The 18,763-nt window shown below is 44.9% G+C and overlaps 2 protein-coding genes across 2 annotated transcripts in view; both read right to left on the bottom strand.

Annotated features, from left to right (window-relative positions):
* The window catches only part of LOC141080480 (uncharacterized), a 150,350-nt gene that overhangs the window by 91,255 nt on the left and 40,332 nt on the right, over positions 1–18,763 (bottom strand). The window lies entirely within an intron of this gene.
* LOC141080478 (uncharacterized) lies at positions 4,032–5,975 on the bottom strand. Its single transcript, XM_073565726.1, has 2 exons — positions 5,662–5,975; positions 4,032–5,551 (listed from the first exon to the last, which is right to left on the bottom strand). Exon 2 carries the CDS (start codon positions 5,314–5,316, stop codon positions 4,081–4,083), a length of 1,236 nt encoding a protein of 411 aa, XP_073421827.1. The 5' UTR covers positions 5,317–5,551; positions 5,662–5,975; the 3' UTR covers positions 4,032–4,080.

The following is an 18,763-nucleotide window of genomic DNA, read 5'->3' as shown; positions in this document are numbered from 1 at the left end:
GACGGGATAGTACATCTAGCGCGATCAGCGGCGCCCACGTGGTGAGCGCCGCTGATCGCGGCCGGGAGTCAGCTGATTATCACAGCTGACACCCAGCACAATGTGTCAGGGGCGGTCACGGACCACCCCGACACGTTAACCCCTTGCACACCGCAATCAAACATGATCGCGGTGTACCAGGGGTTAAAGGGAAGCATCGGCAGGGAGGGGGCTCCCTCCGTGCTTCCCTGAGTCCCCCACAGCAGCGCAATGTGCAGCGCTGCTGCGGGGGTTTCTTTCCCTACAGGCCCACGAATCCAAGATGGCGACGGGGGCCTGCAGGGAGCTGGCTTCCTCAGTGCTTGCAAAGCGCAGGCATGAGGAAGTCTGCAGTAGTGCCTGTGACAGATTCCTCATCTGTCACAGTGATCTGTGATGTGACAGATCAGCGATCTGTCACAGGACAGTGAAGTCCCACCTGGGACTAAGTAATAAAGTAAAAAAATAAAAAATAAAAAATATTCCCCCAATAAATCCATTTTTTGGAAATAAAAAAAAAAAAACAATAAAAGTACACATATTAGGTATCGCCGCGTCCGTAACGACCCGCCCTATAAAACTGTTCCATTAGTTAACCCCTTTAGCAAACCCCTTAAAAAATAAAAATAAAAAACGAAGCAAAAAATAATGATTTATCATACTGCCAAACAAAAAGTGTAATAACGCGCGATCAAAAAGACGCATATAAATATCCATGGTACCACTGAAAACGTTATCTTTTCCCACAAAAAACGAGCCGCCATACAGCATCATCAGCGAAAAAATAAAAAAGTTATAGCTCGCAGAATAAAGCGATGCAAAAATAATTTTTTATATAAAATAGTTTTCATTGCATAAAACCACCAAAACAAAAAAAAATTACCTAAATGAGGTATCGCTGTAACTGTACTGACCCAAAGAATAAAACCGCCTTATCAATTTTACCGCACGCGGAATGGTGTAAACGCACCCCCCCCAAAAGAAATTCATGAAACACTGGTTTTTGTCCATTCTGCATCCCAAAAATCGGAATAAAAAGCGATCAAAAAATGTCACGTGCCCGAAAATGGTAACAATAAAAACGTCAACTCGTCCCGCAAAAAATAAGACCTCACATGACTCGGTGGGTCAAAATATGGAAAAATTATAGCTCTCAATATGTGCTGATGCAAAAACTATTTTTACAATAAAAAGCGTCTTTTAGCGTGCGACAGCCGCCAACCATAAAAACCGCCATAAATAGTAAATCAAACCCCCCGTTATCACCCCCTTAGGCTAGTTTCACACTTGCTTTTTTTTGCAGCGCGTTTTTCCCGCAAAAAAACGCATTAAAAAAACGCATACAAATGCATACAAACGCTGCGTTTTTTTCAAGCATTTTTATGCGCATGCAGGAAAAAAACGCAGCGTTTTTGCGCGTTTGTATGCGTTTTTTGTGCGTTAGCGTTTTTTTACAGATTTTGGAAAAACCCCACAAAAATGAAAAAACAACCATTCAACAACACACAAGACCAATGGGACTTCATTGTGGGTGTGGTATGTTAATATATAGACCCTGTCTACAGTATTCTTCACATTTGCTTGATTCTTCTCGTGACCATGGATCTGCGCTGGAAGAGTTTTCACTTCAACTTGGATTTGGACATCGCGATGGCTCAGGCGTATGCAGTTGCTTGCCATGAACAAAGGAAGAGAGAGAGGCAGCGAAGACGGCGGCGTATGTGGATACATCCGATTGTTTAACTCCGGGAGAGCCGTGGGGCTTACCACACCCTCTACAGCGAGCTACGGGCAAACCCGGAGAAATTTACAGATTATATCCGGATGTCCCACGAAAGTTTCATGGATTTGCTTGCTCGTGTCCAACAATCCATCCGGAGACAGGACACACAGCTCCGTCGTGCGATTCCTCCTGAGGAACGGCTACTGGTGACATTACGGTATGTTTTAAAAACCAAGGGGTGTGGTCTGATGTTTTTTTTTTAAATTTAGTATTCAAAACCTTGGGTAATTAGTTTTCGTGAATGTACTAATATTTTATTTTATAGTTTTTAAAAATAATATACATAAATATTAATTTTACTTCTTTGTCTGTTCACAGATTCCTGGCGACTGGAGAAACCCTATCTTCACTACACTTCCAGTACCGTATTGGAATCTCTACCTTGTCTGGAATTGTTGCTGACACCTGCCGGGCTCTCTGGAATGTTCTTTGCCCAGAATTTATGCCCCTGCCCACCGCTGAAAAGTGGATGGAAATTGCTGACAAATTCTGGACAGTATGCAATTTTCCCAACTGTTTGGGAGCTGTTGATGGGAAACACATACGGATCATCAAACCCCAAAGAACGGGATCTGAGTACTATAATTACAAAAAGTACTTTTCAATAGTACTCATTGCGATTGCGGATGCCGGATGTATGTTTGTAGCAGTGGACATTGGAGCATTTGGCCGTGGTAATGACTCACAGGCTTTTAAAAACTCAGACATGGGCCGGAGGTTGTATGGCAACCAATTTAATTTCCCTATGCCACGGCCTCTTCCTCACACCGAAGCTCCGCCACTGCCCTTTGTAATGGTTGGCGATGAGGCTTTTCAAATGTGCGGAAACTTACTGAAACCCTACTCCAGCCGGGACTTGGACCACACCAAAAAAATATTTAATTACAGGCTGACCAGGGCCAGAAGAACTGTCGAGTGTGCTTTTGGGATTCTTGTTTCCAGATGGCGAATTCTGGGCACGGCCATTAATCTTAAACTTGAAACAGTCGATGAGGTGGTGAAGGCCTGTGTGGTTCTACATAACTTTGTGATGGCTAAAGAGCACCCGACCTTTGAACTGGACGATGATGCTCCTAACCCATTGCCTGAATTCACTCAGCACACTCTCAGGTCATCCGTTGAAGTTGGCCAAATGAGGGACAAATTTGCGGCCTACTTTATTTCTGATGTAGGACGGGTGCACTGGCAAGATGAAATGGTGTAATGTTGTTGTTTGTTTATGGTAATAAAAATCCTTATTTGATACCATTACTGAGTGCACTATATTTTTTAAACTCCAATTAATTAAAAAACTTCCCATGTATAACTGAATTTTTTTATGTTCACACACCTGGGCAGGTAAATACACATATGAGTTAAAATGCAGCATTGCTAGTCTGCGTGAAATATATTGGAATGAGCAAAGCTGCAGGCCATGAATCAGGAAACCATTTTTTTTCAAGAGAAAATTGTGCAACTAGTTTAAAACAAAGTATGTGATTTTCTCAAAACACAACCCTCAAAACCCAACCCCAATGAAAGTCCATGGGGAATACAAGTCAGCATTGAGTGGATGAATGTAATCTGCTCCATTACAAGTTATTACACTAGGCCTTGGAATGACTATACTAGGCCGTGGTATTTCAAATATGACTATAGTAGGCCTTGGGCCTACTAGTATAGTCATATGTGAAATACCACGGCCTAGTATAGTCATAACAAGGCCTACTCGATTTTGGCCAACTAGTATCTTGTTTCAAGAAAAACAAACGGGTGAAACTTGACAAGTTTCAACAGTTTGTCTTTCATGAAAATAGATTCTAGTTGGTAAAACTAGAGTTATTACACTAGGCCTTGGAATGACTATACTAGGCCGTGGTATTTCAAATATGAGTATAGTAGGCCTTGGGGCTAGTAGTATAGTAATATGTGAAATACCACGGCCTAGTATAGTCATACCAAGGCCTACTGTAATAACTCGATTTTTAACAACTAGCATCTTGTTTCACAAAAAACAAACTGGTGAAACTAGAAAGAAACTTATTTTTAAGACAAGTTTCAACAGTTTGTTTTTCATGAAACCAGATCCAAGTTGGTAAAACTCGAGTTATTACACTAGGCCTTGGTATGACTATACTAGTCCGTGTTATTTCACATATGACTATACTAGGCCTTGGGTTGGTTTTTAACATGTATTTACCCATCAGTGTGTGTGAGCGGCGCAAACAACATTAATGAAACTTAGCAATGGTGAACCACAAATGTAAATTTATTTTTTATCACAAAAATAAACCTAAAAATTATTTTTTACGGCGTTTGGGGGCAGATGGTTTCAATTTGGGGGTGTGCAGGGAATATGCAACACTTGCAGTTGAAGACGGTGTTTGAGGGGAAGGGGCAACAAAACTTGTGGGGGAAGGTAGTCCAGTTAAGGGAATTAAACTAGGAACACTTGGAGGAGAGGAAATCTGTTCAGGTACATTAGTTGTAATGGCATGTCGCCGTAGGCTTGTGTGCCTGGACCGACTTTGGCCCAATGCCCGCCTTGATTGATTTCGCCTTGAACTAGGGGCAAATATGGAATGTAGGTCCCCCGTCTGCTGGTATGGCTGCTGCTGCTGAGGTGGCGGCTGCTGCTGCTGAGGTGGCGGCTGCTGCTGCTGAGGTGGCGGCTGCTGCTGAGGTGGCTGCTGCTGCTGAGGTGGCTGCTGCTGCTGAGGTGGCTGCTGCTGCTGCTGCTGAGGTGGCTGCTGCTGCTGCTGAGGTGGCTGCTGCTGCTGCTGAGGTGGCTGCTGCTGCTGCTGAGGTGGCTGCTGCTGCTGAGGTGGCTGCTGCTGCTGAGGTGGCTGCTGCTGCTGAGGTGGCTGCTGCTGCTGAGGTGGCTGCTGCTGCTCTTCGTTGTCAGTGCTCGTCCTTGCAGGAGGACTGGTGGCGGCAGTGATGGTCCAGGTTTGCAGAGTGGTGGTGGCAGGGCTACTACATGTTGTTGTAGCGGCAGGGCTGTTCCATGTTTGCCTAGTGGTGGCTGAGCTCCACGCATGCATGGGAGTGGCGGTGGTGCTCCAGACAGGAGCAGCGCTTGCCATGGTGGTGTCGGTGAAGTGACCAGCTGCACTCAGACTTGTGGTGGTGTAACGGTGGGTGTCCTGGCTTTGAATAGAGGTGTCCGTGCAGTGGTATGCAGCACAAGTCGGTAGTGAGGTGAAGCGAGTCAATGGTGGCACAGGTGGAAAGGACACCACTGACTGCTGACCGTACCGATTATGCTGCATAGCCTGCAAGAAAGCATTGTTGCAGGCCTGCAGCACATTCAGCTGTTGATCAGGACTAAGGTGTTCCGCCATGCCCTTTTCAATCTTACTAAAAAAATGGTGTGCTGGTCTGTTGAGGTCAGCCTCCAGACGGTCAAGGCGCTGTTCTACAGAATTGAAGCGGTGTTCAAAGTGGTTAAAACCACGTTCCATGAGTGCAAAACCGCTTTCAACTCTGTCGGACAGTGACTTGAGGCTGGAATTAAATGTCTCGCTCAAATGCATAAACTCGGGCAAGACATTCCTGTCCAAGGCCCTCTGCCGCTGGCGGGTAGTGCCCGCATAACCAGTGGCAGAGACCTGGGACAGGGGAACACCTGATGGCCCAGCTTCCTGGTCACCAGCTGTGTGTGTGGTTGACCTGCAAGGTGCTTCCTGGCTGTCGGATGGCTGGGACGGGTCAGAGGACGTCCGAGGAAGGACCGCTCCAGGGCCAGGTTGCAGGGTGCTGCTCCAGGTGCTGTGGAAGAAAGGAAAATCATTACTACCATGCCTTTACAAGAAGCATCAGCTGTGGATTAGAAAAACACAGATTAATAAAAATAAAAACCCAAAATTTATAATACTTACGATCTCGTGGCAAGGACCGGTCTTAGGAACTGCAACGCGTGATAGTGACGGTATCTAGTTCTGGTCCTTGACGCAGATCCACTGCGAACCTGGCCCTCAGCACGAACATCACTGTTGAAGCGGTCCTTGATCGAACGCCAACGTGTTCGGACTTTGTCCACTGTTGATAAAAAAAAAACAGTGCTGTCAAGGACAACAGTCACTGCGGCACAATGTAGCAATACAATACTCAAAGCAGTCACTGTAGACCCCGATGACACTGTTGGGTTTCCTGCTAGAATACACCTAGCACGAAACCCAACAGTGCCGTCAAGGACAACAGTCACTGCGGCACAATGTAGCAATACAATACTCAAAGCAGTCACTGTAGACCCCGATGACACTGTTGGGTTTCCTGCTAGAATACACCTAGCACGAAACCCAACAGTGCCGTCAAGGACAACAGTCACTGCGGCACAATGTAGCAATACAATACTCAAAGCAGTCACTGTAGACCCCGATGACACTGTTGGGTTTCCTGCTAGAATACACCTAGCACGAAACCCAACAGTGCCGTCAAGGACAACAGTCACTGCGGCACAATGTAGCAATACAATACTCAAAGCAGTCACTGTAGACCCCGATGACACTGTTGGGTTTCCTGCTAGAATACACCTAGCAAGAAACCCAACAGTGCCGTCAAGGACAACAGTCACTGCGGCACAATGTAGCAATACAATACTCAAAGCAGTCACTGTAGACCCCGATGACACTGTTGGGTTTCCTGCTAGAATACACCTAGCACGAAACCCAACAGTGCCGTCAAGGACAACAGTCACTGAGGCACAATGTAGCAATACAATACTCAAAGCAGTCACTGTAGACCCCGATGACACTGTTGGGTTTCCTGCTAGAATATGCCTAGCACGAAACCCAACAGTGCCGTCAAGGACAACAGTCACTGCGGCACAATACAGAGCAGGGAAATACTCACTAAACGCCTTTTTGGAGGATGCTGTGGCGCTGTCCCAGCCATCCATCAACGCTGCGGCCACCTCATTCCATAGCCGCCGGGTCACCACATTGTCCTTGTACAGCCGGTCACGGCTGTCCCACAACGGCGAACGCTCCTGGACCAGGCTGATGAGCTGCTCATTATCCAGGTAGACGTCTTCATCCCGTTGTGGAACCTAGACAAAACACATTCATTAGAATAATCAAATTTAAATTGAATAAAAAGTTACAAAAAAAGAAACATAAAAAAAGAGTAAAAATAGAAGATAAAAAATAAAGAACATTACAAATCATTTGATACTTACATTCCGTATCACCACCGGGACTTGGCTTCGCTGCTCCTGCTCTTCGCCCTCACTAGTCCCGTCCGCAGATGATGATGACGATGTCTTAAAAAAGTTGAAAAAAACGTAAGAGATTTGGAGAAGCAGCAGATATACTTACCAGATGCACGAAAATAATCACCTCACGGTCTGCTTGCGCCAATTCCTGCCGCGATGGGGAATACTCGGATTCTGAAGACATACTGCATGTAAAAATAATAAAAATCATTAGTACATACATAATTTAAAAGGACAGGCATATAATGTAATATACTCACATTCTTCGCTGATATAATGGGTTCTTGGTTGACTGTCTGCTCTCCAATCTGTCAGTGTAGTAGTGGCAGAGTTTTGGCAGGCACCTCCTTTATATAGACTTTTTTTTTTTGACTTTAGAAGATTATAACTAGGATAACAAGTGGACACCACCCAAAAAACGCAGAGCTAAAAAAAAGCATACATGCGCATGCCAGTGCGCACGTATGCGCATCCATAGGCTATAATGGCCATTTTTAGCGCAAAACGTGCGCATACGTGCACATGCGCTTTTTTCCAGGGCCAAAAAATGCAACATGCTGCGTCTGGAAAATACCAACGCACACCCCAAAAAAACGCAGCGCATGAAAATCGCATACGTGCGCATGCCAGCGCGCAGGTATGCGCACCCATGTTAAATATAGGGGAAAAATCGCATGCGCACGTATGCGTTTTTTTCCAGCGCTAAAAAACGCAAATGTGAAACCAGCCTTAGTTAGGGAAAAATAATAAACTTAAAAGAAAATGTATTTATTTCCATTTTCCCATTAGGGTTAGGTCCAGGGCTAGGGTTAGGGCTGAGATTAGGGTTAGGGGTGTGTTGGCGTTAGGGTTGGAGTTAGAATTGGGGGGTTTCCACTGTTTGGGCACATCAGGGGCTCTCTATATGCAACATGGCGTCTGATCTCAGTTCCAGCCAATTCTGAGTTGAAAAAGTCAAATGGTGCTCCTTCCCTTCCAAGCTCTGCCATGCGCCCAAACAGTGTTTTACCCCCACATGTAGGGTATCAGCCTACTCAGGACAAATTGCAAAACAACTTTTGGGGTCCAATTTCTCCTGTTACCCTTAGGAAAATAAAAAATTGTGGGCAAAAATATCATTTTTGTGGAAAAAAATGATTTTTTTATTTTCACGTCCGAGCGTTATAAACTTCTGTGAAGCACTTGGGGGTTCAAAGTGCTCACCACACATCTAGATAAGTTCCGTGGGGGGTCTAGTGTCCAAAATGGGGTCACTTGTGGGGAGTTTCAATAGTTTAGGTACATCATAGGCTCTCCAAACGCACATGACACCCGCAGACCATTCCATCAAAGTCTGCATTCCAAAACGTCACTACTTCCCTTCCGAGCCCCGACGTGTATCCATACAGTAGTTTTCTCCCACATATGGGGTGTCAGCGTACTCAGGACAAATTGGACAACTTTTGGGGTTCAATTTCTCCTGTTACCCTTGGGAAAATAAAAAAAATTGGGGACTAATTGATCATGTTTGTGGAAAAAATACAATTTTTTTATTTTCATGCCCGGGCATTATAAACTTCTGTGAAGCCCTTGGGGGTTCAAAGTGCTCACCACACATCTAGATAAGTTCCGTGGGGGGTCTAGTTTATAAAATGTCATTTGTGGGGGGTTTCCACTGTTTTGGTACATCAGGGGTTTTCCAATCGCGACATGGTGTCCGATCTCAATTCCAGCCAAAAACGTCAAATGGCGCTGCTTCCCTTCCGAGCCCTGCCATGCGCCCAAATAGTGGTTTACCCCCACATGTGGGGTATCAGCGTACTCAGGACAAATTGCACAATAACTTTTAGGGTCCTGTTACCCTTGGAAAAATAAAAATTGGGGGTGAAAAGATCATTTTTGTGGAAAAAATATGATTTTTTAATTGTACCGCTGTATGTTATAAACTTCTGTGAAGCCCTTGTGGGTTCAAAGTTCTCACCACATATCTAGATAAGTTCCTTGGGGGGTCTAGTTTCCAAAATGGGGTCACTTTTGGGGGGTTTCCACTGTTTAGGTACATCAGGGGCTCTCCAAACGTGACATGGCGTCCGATCTGAATTCCAGCCAATTTTGCATTGAAAAAGTCAAACGGCGCTCCTTCCATTCCGAGCTCTGTCATGCGCCGAAACAGTCGTTCCCCCCACATATCAGGTATCAGCGTACTCAGGACAAATTGCACAATAACTTTTGCAGTCCAATTTCTCCTGTTACCCTTGGTAAAATAAACAAAAATTGAACCTGAAGTATTTTTTTTGTGAAAAAAAGTTAGATGTTCATTTTTTTTTTTTAAATATTCAAAAAAATTCCTGTGACGCACCTAAAGGGTTAATAAACTTCTTGAATGTGGTTTTGAGCACCTTGAGGGGTGCAGTTTTTAGAATGGTGTCACGTTTGGGTATTTTCTATCATATAGACCCCTCAAAGTGGCTTCAAATGTGATGTGGTCCGTAAAAATAAAATGGTGTTGCAAAAAATGAGAAATCGCTGGTCAATTTTTAACCCTTAACTTCCTAACAAAAAAAAATTTTGGTTCCAAAATTGTGCTGATGTAAAGTAAACATGTGGGAAATGTTAGTTATCAAGTTTTTTGTGTGCTGTATCTCTGTGATTTAAGGGCATAAAAATTCAAAGTTGGAAAATTGCGAAATTTTCAAAATTTTCGCCAAATTTCCGTTTTTTTCACAAATAAACGCAAGTTATTTGAATGAAATTTTACCACTATCATGAAGTACAATATGTCACGAGAAAACAGTGTCAGAATCACCGGTATCCATGGAAGCGTTCCAGAGTTATGACCTCATAAAGGGACAGTGGTCAGAATTGTAAAAATTGGCCCGGTCATGAACGTGCAAACCACCCTTGGGGGTGAAGGGGTTAATAATGTGAACAGTTTGTATTGTGGAGTCTGCTCCACTTGAAAGTTATCACATATATTGGGAATAAACCTTTAACCCCTTCTTTTTCACCTTCCTAACCGGGTCAAAATTTATAAACTAACATGTGCCATTTTATGCTATGATTTTTTACTGGACTAATTGTAGTTTATGCTCATGGTAAATATGATTGGCATTTATATATAAAAAAAAAAATAATAAATTTGATGAAAAATTCTTAGTTTGAATTTTGAATATTGTTGCCCTTTTGAGCCATACCACACAAAAATGGAATAACATTTACCATACTTCTACTTTAAATAAGTGTTATTTTAAATTATTAATTTTTGTTTAACTGTTTTATAAGGGTTCAAAGTTTAGCAGCAATTTTTCATTTCCAAACCCTGTTTTTTATATGGGACCAATTGCGCATTTGAAGTGATATTGAGGGGCCTATATGTCAAGTTTACCCCCAGACCAGATGACCCAATTCATAGAAACTTCACCTCACTGTGAATTAATCTATGGGTGGGGTGAGTGTCTTGAACCCACAGGCACTTCAGAGAATTTTATGACATGACTTTTTTTTCCAAGTATGATGCTGAAGTAGTCCCCAAATTTTTCATTTTTACAACGGTAACATAAAAAAATGTATCTCCCAATTTGCGGTGCAATTACTCTTGAATACATTGATATCTCATAAGTGGTCTGAGACGACTCGTTGGGCAAATCGTCAGTATGTGGCCAGAGAATACTCTTTGGGCACACTGCACAGCTCAGAAGGGAAGGAGTGACAATTTTAACTGCAAACTTTGCTGGAATGCTTTGGGGTGCCATGTCACGTCAGCAGAACACCTGACATACCAGAAAAGCAGAAACCCCCAAAATGACCCCATTTAAAAAAAAACGCTGTACCCTACAATGAATTTAGAGGTATAGTGAGCATGTTGACACCAAATGTGTTTCACTGAATTTTACACAATTGGACCATAAAATAAAATTACATTTTCACTACTAAAATGCTATTTTAGCTCCAGATTCATGTTCCAAAGGAATAAGAGTCGAGAATGGGCCATACAGTTTAACTTTTTTCTGTGTGCGGTAATAGCCTATATGTGATCGTAAACTATTGTTCTATTGTTTGGGCACATGGCAGAGCCCAGAAGAGAGGATCGCCAATGGACTCTTAGAAAGCAGATTTTCCTAGTATTTCTTGTGGTTAGGCCAGGTTCATACTGCGTTAGGCAGCCCGATAATCGCATAGCGCTGACGGCTGCTTAACGCTATATGGCATAACGCGATCGCATTATGCTATATCGCTAGTGCAAATGCTTCACCTGCGCTAGCGGTGACGGAGCCTCAGACGCTGCAGCCCGCGTCCGAGGCTCCGTCACTGAATGACCGCACATCGCTAGCCGATAACGGCATGCGTTGGCAGTGCGCCCGATAATAGGGGTTAATGGCAGCACTAACGGACTGCGTTACACCGCATTATGCCGCGGTGTAACGCAGTCTAACAGACTGCCATAACGCAGTATGAACCCAGCCTTAACATTTGGTGATCCTTAGGAGCCTGAGTATGATCTGATTTACGCATGCAAATCGTGTATGCTGCAAATTTTTTTCCCCCCGAACAAATTCCAAGGAAAAAAAATCGGACAAGTGCACGGTCCCATAGCATAACATCGATCAAGTGTAATGTGACGTTCTGTTGGATCGCACTCGGAACTACACTAAGCACTTACAATAGAGGGGGGTTCCATCCAAATCTGTCAGAAATGTGACTCGGATGAACCCCAACATTTCCATTTAATACAATGAGGCAGGTAGTTACTCTGGACTCCGTCTGGCCTCTATTCTAGCACCTTTTTAGAGGTCCGGGCTACTGCATTTTTATACATGCCTAAAAGAATTGAACACTGCAGGAACAGAGGTCACAGAGTAAAAACAAGTTTTGTTATTTAATCTGAGAGCAGCATAATGTAGCGGCAGAGAACCTGAATCAAATTATGTATAATTTATTAGGCTGTGGGATGTTTCAACACAATGTTTTATCAGCAGGAGAATATCACTGCCTGACTAGGTCTCACATGCAGGCTAGTCCAGATAATCGGCGTAACCCCTCCCGCACCACTGATTGGCAGTTTGCTAACACAGTACAGTGTACACAGGAAGCTGCATATCAGCAGTGGGGGAGGGGTTATGCAGGGCTCAGTATTCTGACCACTGACACATCTACAACAGATAAAACCGGGATTATATCAAAACTGCACCAAGCAGTCCAGTAAGTGATATATTGCTTGAATCAGGCTCTCTTGCCCTAAATTATGCTGCTTTCAGATTGCATAGCAAAAACCTGCTGGCAGATTCCCTTTAATCTAATATATAAAGCTCAATGTGTGTGTGTATGTATGTGTGTATGTCCGGGATTGGCATCTGCCCCATCGCAGCTCCAACCACAAAATTTTGCACAGTCACACGTCTGGACCCCGAGAGCGTCATAGGCTATGTTGTGAGGCAAAATTTTAACCCCGCGCATTTCAATTCACCAAAAAACTTTGCCTATTATTCTTATCATTTCTATGGTTTTATCGTCCTTCTGTAAAGATGAAATAACACAATTTATTACTGTGCCAACTCAGACCACCCTCTGACACAGACTGCAGGGGTAGCCTAGCATCACACAGGATAGGACTAGATACACGGCTCAGCAGTCAGTAGCACACAGGATAGGATTAGATACATGGCTCAGCAGTCAGTATCACACAGGATACGATTAGATACATGGCTCAGCAGTCAGTATCACAGGATAGGATTAGATACGCAGCTCAGCACACAGTATCACAGAATAATATTAGATACACAGCTCAGCAGACAGTGTCACACAGAATAGGATTAGATACACGGCTCAGCAGTCAGTATCACACAGGATAGGATTAGATACACAGCTCAGCAGTCAGTAACACACAGGATAGGATTAGATACATGGCTCAGCAGTCAGTATCACACAGGATAGGATTAGATACACGGCTCAGCAGTCAGTATCACACAGGATAGGATTAGATACGCAGCTCAGCACACAGTATCACAGAATAGTATTAGATACACGGCTCAGCAGACAGTGTCACACAGGATAGGATTAGATACACAGCTCAGCAGTCAGTATCACACAGGATAGGATTAGATACATGGCTCAGCAGTCAGTATCACACAGGATAGGAATAGATACACGACTCAGCAGACAGTATCACACAGGATAGGATTAGATACACGGCTCTGCAGTATCACAGAGGATAGAATTAGATTCACGGCTCAGCAGTCAGTATCACAAAGGATAGGAATAGATACACGACTCAGCAGACAGTATCACAAAGGATAGGATTACATACACGGCTCAGCAGTCAGTATCACACAGGATAGGATTAGATACACAGCTCAGCAGTATCACACAGGATAGGATTAGATACACAGCTCAGCAGTCAGTAGCACACAGGATAGGATTAGATACATGGCTCAGCAGTCAGTATCACACAGGATACGATTAGATACATGGCTCAGCAGTCAGTATCACACAGGATAGGATTAGATACACGGCTCAGCAGTCAGTATCACACAGGATAGGATTAGATACACAGCTCAGCAGTATCACACAGGATAGGATTACATACACGGCTCAGAAGTCAGTATCACACAGGATAGGATTAGATACACAGCTCAGCAGTATCACACAGGAGAGGATTAGATACGCAGCTCAGCAGTCAGTATCACACAGGATAGGATTAGATACACAGCTGAGCAGTCAGTAACACACGATAGGATTAGATACACAGGTCAGCAGAAAGTATCACACAGGAGAGGATTAGGTACACAGCTCAGCAGACATTATCACACAGGATAGGGTTAGATATAAAGGCTCTTGAATGAGTTGAAAATAAAATACTATCAATACTTGGGTAATCGTCTAGTTAATTTGTGTTGCAAATCTGTAGTGTTGAATATATGATGTGAAATGTTTTTATGTGCAATATAATCATTATAATTTGCAATAACTAACCACAGTTGGTTACTATGCCCAGGCAACGCCGGGCTCTTCAGCTAGTAGTTTATATAAGTAATTTGCTAGTAAGCAAGTTTTTGGTTATACTTTTTTATTGGTGCCTTTATTTTTTATTCAGTTCGGGTTTCTCTTTGTACATTTAGAATCACAATCATTAAGACTGGAGTTATGCACATTGGTTTTAATGAAAGGGCTTGATGGACTGCAATGCGTCTTACTCATTAAGTAGAGTACGACGCTTAATGAATTAGGTGCATCTGAGAACCAGCGTGCACCGTAGCCAGAAATGTACTCCAATTAGTAACTGGGGTACACTTCTGGAGTAAGTTACGCATTAGAGTGGCATAGCGTATCATGATGTGAGTAGCCGCGCCCCGTCCATGTCCTGCACATTAAGGACAGAATTCTGGCATAAATACCTTAATACATCATGGCCTTAAACTATTTATGGAGTTGTCCTCTACTCCGACCAACCCTTCTCAATCACTATGTTTCTGTAAGGAGGTGGCGGAGAATGTAATCGTCTTCTCTCTCTCCTATGTCTTGGCCCCGTGTGCTTTATGCGGTACCCGGACAGTGTACCGGTTTATTTATGTTTTGTTGTGCCTGTACTGTGAAATGTGTGTACAAGCAATGTACAGCCATATGTTAATGTGTCCATGTATTGTGTATTCCTGTATATGTAGAGCAGGGAAAGTAAAAGGTTAATTTGGTGGGCGGAGCCAGCAGCCTCAAGGGAGCAGGAACCTCCTGCTTCCAGATCAGAGCCCAGCACATCTGCCCAGGCTGAGAGCCTTGCCAGACCCCAGGAGGGGAAAGGGTGCTGCCCCCAGACCTTTGGGCAGCGAAACGGGCACCAGGACTACGTAGGTACCCCATCGAAGGGACTTCAAGCATCTAGATTCCGGCATATGGATTACCTCCTCTTTCGGCCACCGTGGCTGTGGGTATGGCCGTGGACATCCTTAGGGAGAGAGCAGGAAGTTGATATTGCACTTTGTTCATCTCTTTCATTAAAACTTTTTCCCTGCTGGACTGCAGCTGTGTCTGGGGTTGCATCTGTCCTGTCCATTTCTGAACAAAGTGCCAGGGTGTACACTGATGGTGGCTTAGTTGACTCAGCTGGGACTACCACCCCGGGCCACCTTGCTACATTTTCACAAAGTAAAATAATAGCATCTATACCCCTCCAGTCCTGGCGCCATTCCAGCAGGATCACTGAGGGGTTCCTTCAGGAACTGAGCAGTCAATGTATTTGATCCTAGCTGTTAACTTTAACTAACCCCTTTGATGCCTCAACCTATAGTAACAGTGGCATCTAGGTTGTTAAATAAAGGTAGGGGGCTTTCTTAGTCAACCAACTCACACAATGGTCCCCACAGCTGCGATGGTAAATCATGCTTGGCAGAATCGTGTAAAAAAGACTAAAATTTTTATTTATATAGCACCATTGATTCCATGGTGCTGTACATGAGAAGGGGTTACATACAAATTACAGATATCACTTACAGGAAACAAACTTAACAATGACAGACTGATACAGAGGGGAGAGGACCCTGCCCTTTCGGGCTTAAGGTACCGTCACACATAGCGACTTACCAGCGATCCCGACAACAATATCAACGTGTTAGGATCACTGGTGAGTCGCTATGTGATCGCTGGTGAGCTGTCAAACAGACAGCTTCACCAGCGACGCTGAGCGCCCGGCATCCCTTAGAAACCCGATGTGTACCTTAGTTACCAGCTCCCTGCATCAGCGCGCTGGTAACTAAGGTATACAGAGGGTTTCTAGGCACCGAACGGTGCTTAGAAACCCTGCGTTTACCTTAGTTACCAGCTGATCGGTGGTCTCCCGCCTGTCACACGCAGCGATGCGTGAGGGCCAGCGGGAGACCAGCGATCTAAGAAATGTCCAGGGCTTTCCAAGATCGATCAGCTATACCGGCAGGTTATAGCTAGGTCGGGTAAGGAAGATCTGTGAGATGGAGGAAAGATGATGAGTTCAGATTTGTCCACATTGAGCTTGAGGAAGTGAGAGGATATGGCTGGTAGACACTCTGGGATTCTGGACAGTGTCGCTGGGCCAGAGAGGTAGCTCTGAGTATCATCAGCATAAAGGTGGTACTGGAATCCGTGGGACTTTAGCAGTTTCCCCAGACCAAGTGTATAGATTGAGAAGAGTAGGGGTCCTAAAACAGAGCCTTGTGGGACTCCAACATAGAGAGGGTGGGATGAGAAGGTGGTGTGGGAGACGATGAATGTGCGGTTAGAAAGGTATGAGGAGAAAGGGGCGGGGCCTAGCTCTTGATGTGAGAAGTCGGGTGGCTGTGCTTCTCTGCCACCATTAGCCTCAATTATCCTGCACAGAGCCCGAACCAGCTAATTCCTTTACCAGGATTAGATGTCTGAAGGTCCCAGGAGTCAGGGGTGAGCTTCTGCCAGACTCAGAGAGACAGACATGGGCCGCAAAAGGCAGAAAGATGCCGGAGCCTGCAGCAGTGCCTCAGTCCAAGTTGGTGCTGAGAGAGAGGAGGAGGCGGGAAGAAGAAACACAGCCTTTGCACAGAGGCTGGAAGTCTCAGCCCGGCTGAACAGGTATGTGAAGGGCATAGAGACAGATGAAGAAGGAAATGGAGAGAGTGAGAAGCACAGAGATGAGGAGGAAGACGATGAGGAGATGCCTGTGCTGAATGCAGAGCTGGAGCAGGAGGAAGAGGGGGATGGTGACACTGTGCAGTTAGCTGAAAGTGCAGATGTAGCAGAGCCCACCCTGCGGGATGTATTCCAAGCTGTCTTATACTGCAAGACTGCCTTAACTGCTCTAACAAAGCAAGTGAATTGCTTGAAAGAAGAAATGGGAGGCATAAAAGCATCTATGCAGAAAGTTACAGCCAGATTAACTGAGGTGGAGGACAGAGTTGGTGTAACAGAAGATCACTTAACCTCAGTGCAAAAGACACAACAGCACACTCAGAGGATCACGGTAGTAGCCAATAAAAATGATGACCTGGAGAACCGGTCACGTAGGAACAATTTGCGCATTGTGGGCATCCCTGAGAGAGCTGAGGGTGCTGACCCCACAACCTTTATTGAAACCTGGCTGCTGGACAAGTTTGGTGCTGATAACTTGTCGAGAGTGTTTGCGGTGGAGCGTGCCCATCGCGTACCCATGAGACCCCCAGTGCCGGAAGATGGACCTCGCACGATGCTAGCCAGAATCCTGAATTGCAGAGACAGGGACACTATCTTACGAAAGGCTGCAAAGTTGACAGATCTTAACCTGGAGGGCAAACGAATCGAAATATACCCGGATTACTCAGCCGAGGTGCAAAAGTTGCGACTGCGGTATGGCGAAGTGAAAAAACAGCTCCGCTCTTTGCATTTGAAATACTCTACAATTTATCCTGCTAAATTAAGAGTGGAAGCTTTTGGAAAGGTCATTTTTTTCCCGTCACCGGTTGAGGCTGCTTCGTGGTTGGAGCGCAACCGGAGCAAATTGAGAGAAGATAATGGCAATATGACCACATGACCCTGCTAGACTGATCACTGGACAGGGTTGTGGCGCTGCTTTACTCTGCGAAATAGGAGCGCAGAGGAGGGGGAGAACTCCCCACTGGGATCTACGTATTATGGTTAATTGTTTGACTAATGGTTCGGGACTATGCATACTGTTGACAATATGGCGGAGAGGCTGCCAATGATGGAGGAGGACACGACGCATGTTGAAGTGCGGAATACTGAGAAGTTGCTCAGGTTCTTTGAGCTCCCACTCTCACGTTGGGGAGAGAGTGACAACTGCAAAAGGGGAAGGGTGGGGGGAGGGGAAGCGGAGAGGGATGGGGGGAGGTGGGTGGGGCGGATTTGTAGGGAGATGGGGGTTTTCATGCTGTTTGACCGGGTATGATTGGGACCACAATGTAATGATGTTACTTGATGATGATGGATTGTTCTTTCTAATGCACAATGAGTAACCGTACTGTTCGGATGTTAAGTTGGAATGTACGTGGTATATCTGATAAGGTTAAGAGGGCGGCTGTTCTGAATCATATCAAATCCTGTGAACCTATGATCGCGTGCTTGCAGGAGACACATCTCACTAGAGACACTATGCACTGGTTGTCAAGAGCCTGGATGCTAAAGACATATCATTCTACTTATTCCTCGTACTCCAGGGGGGTGTCAGTCCTAATACACAAAAACACACATTATGAAGAGCTGGAAGTGCATGTAGACAGTGAAGGGCAGTATGTATGGATTGCTTGCAGATGGTTCGGACACAAAATGATTTTAGTGGCTTTATATATCCCTCCACCTTACTCTAAAAAGAAACTACAAGCAGTACTGGAACTGACGGGCAGATGGGGGGAGACTCCATTGTTGATTATGGGAGATGTTAATAACACTATGAATGATTTTTGGGATAAAGTACGACCGGCAGGTACGGAAGCTGGACAGGACAGGATGACTGCCTTTGGCAAGTATGTAGGGGAACTTGGGCTGGTAGATCTGTGGAGAGTACGAAATGAGGGTAAGAGGACTTTTTCATGTCATTCGGCAACACATGGAACACTGTCGAGAATAGACCTGGCTTTGGGGGATACCGCTATGGACGGGATGGTGGGGGAGGTGGAATACCTACAGAGGACTCTCTCGGATCATGGTCCTATGGTGGTCACGCTTCTGGTGAGATCTGCTCGGGGTCAGAGGGGAGGTTGGCGTCTACACCCGACGTGGCTTAAAGTGGTGGACATGGGTGGCATAACCAAAGAGCTAGAGCACTTCTTCCAAATGAACGAAGGGAGTACTGAGGCCACAAC

This window comes from Dendrobates tinctorius, unplaced genomic scaffold, assembly GCF_039654945.1.
Source record: "Dendrobates tinctorius isolate UK_male_01 unplaced genomic scaffold, ASM3965494v1 ptg000016l, whole genome shotgun sequence".
Lineage (NCBI taxonomy): Eukaryota > Metazoa > Chordata > Amphibia > Anura > Dendrobatidae > Dendrobates > Dendrobates tinctorius.
The sequence above is the reverse complement of the archived record's forward strand: the minus strand, read 5'-3'. Positions and strand labels throughout refer to the sequence as shown.

Coding starts and splice junctions, on each gene's coding strand:
- LOC141080478 (XM_073565726.1), bottom strand. CDS start 5,316: ATGCATTTGAGCGAGACATTTAATTCCAGCCTCAAGTCACTGTCCGAC.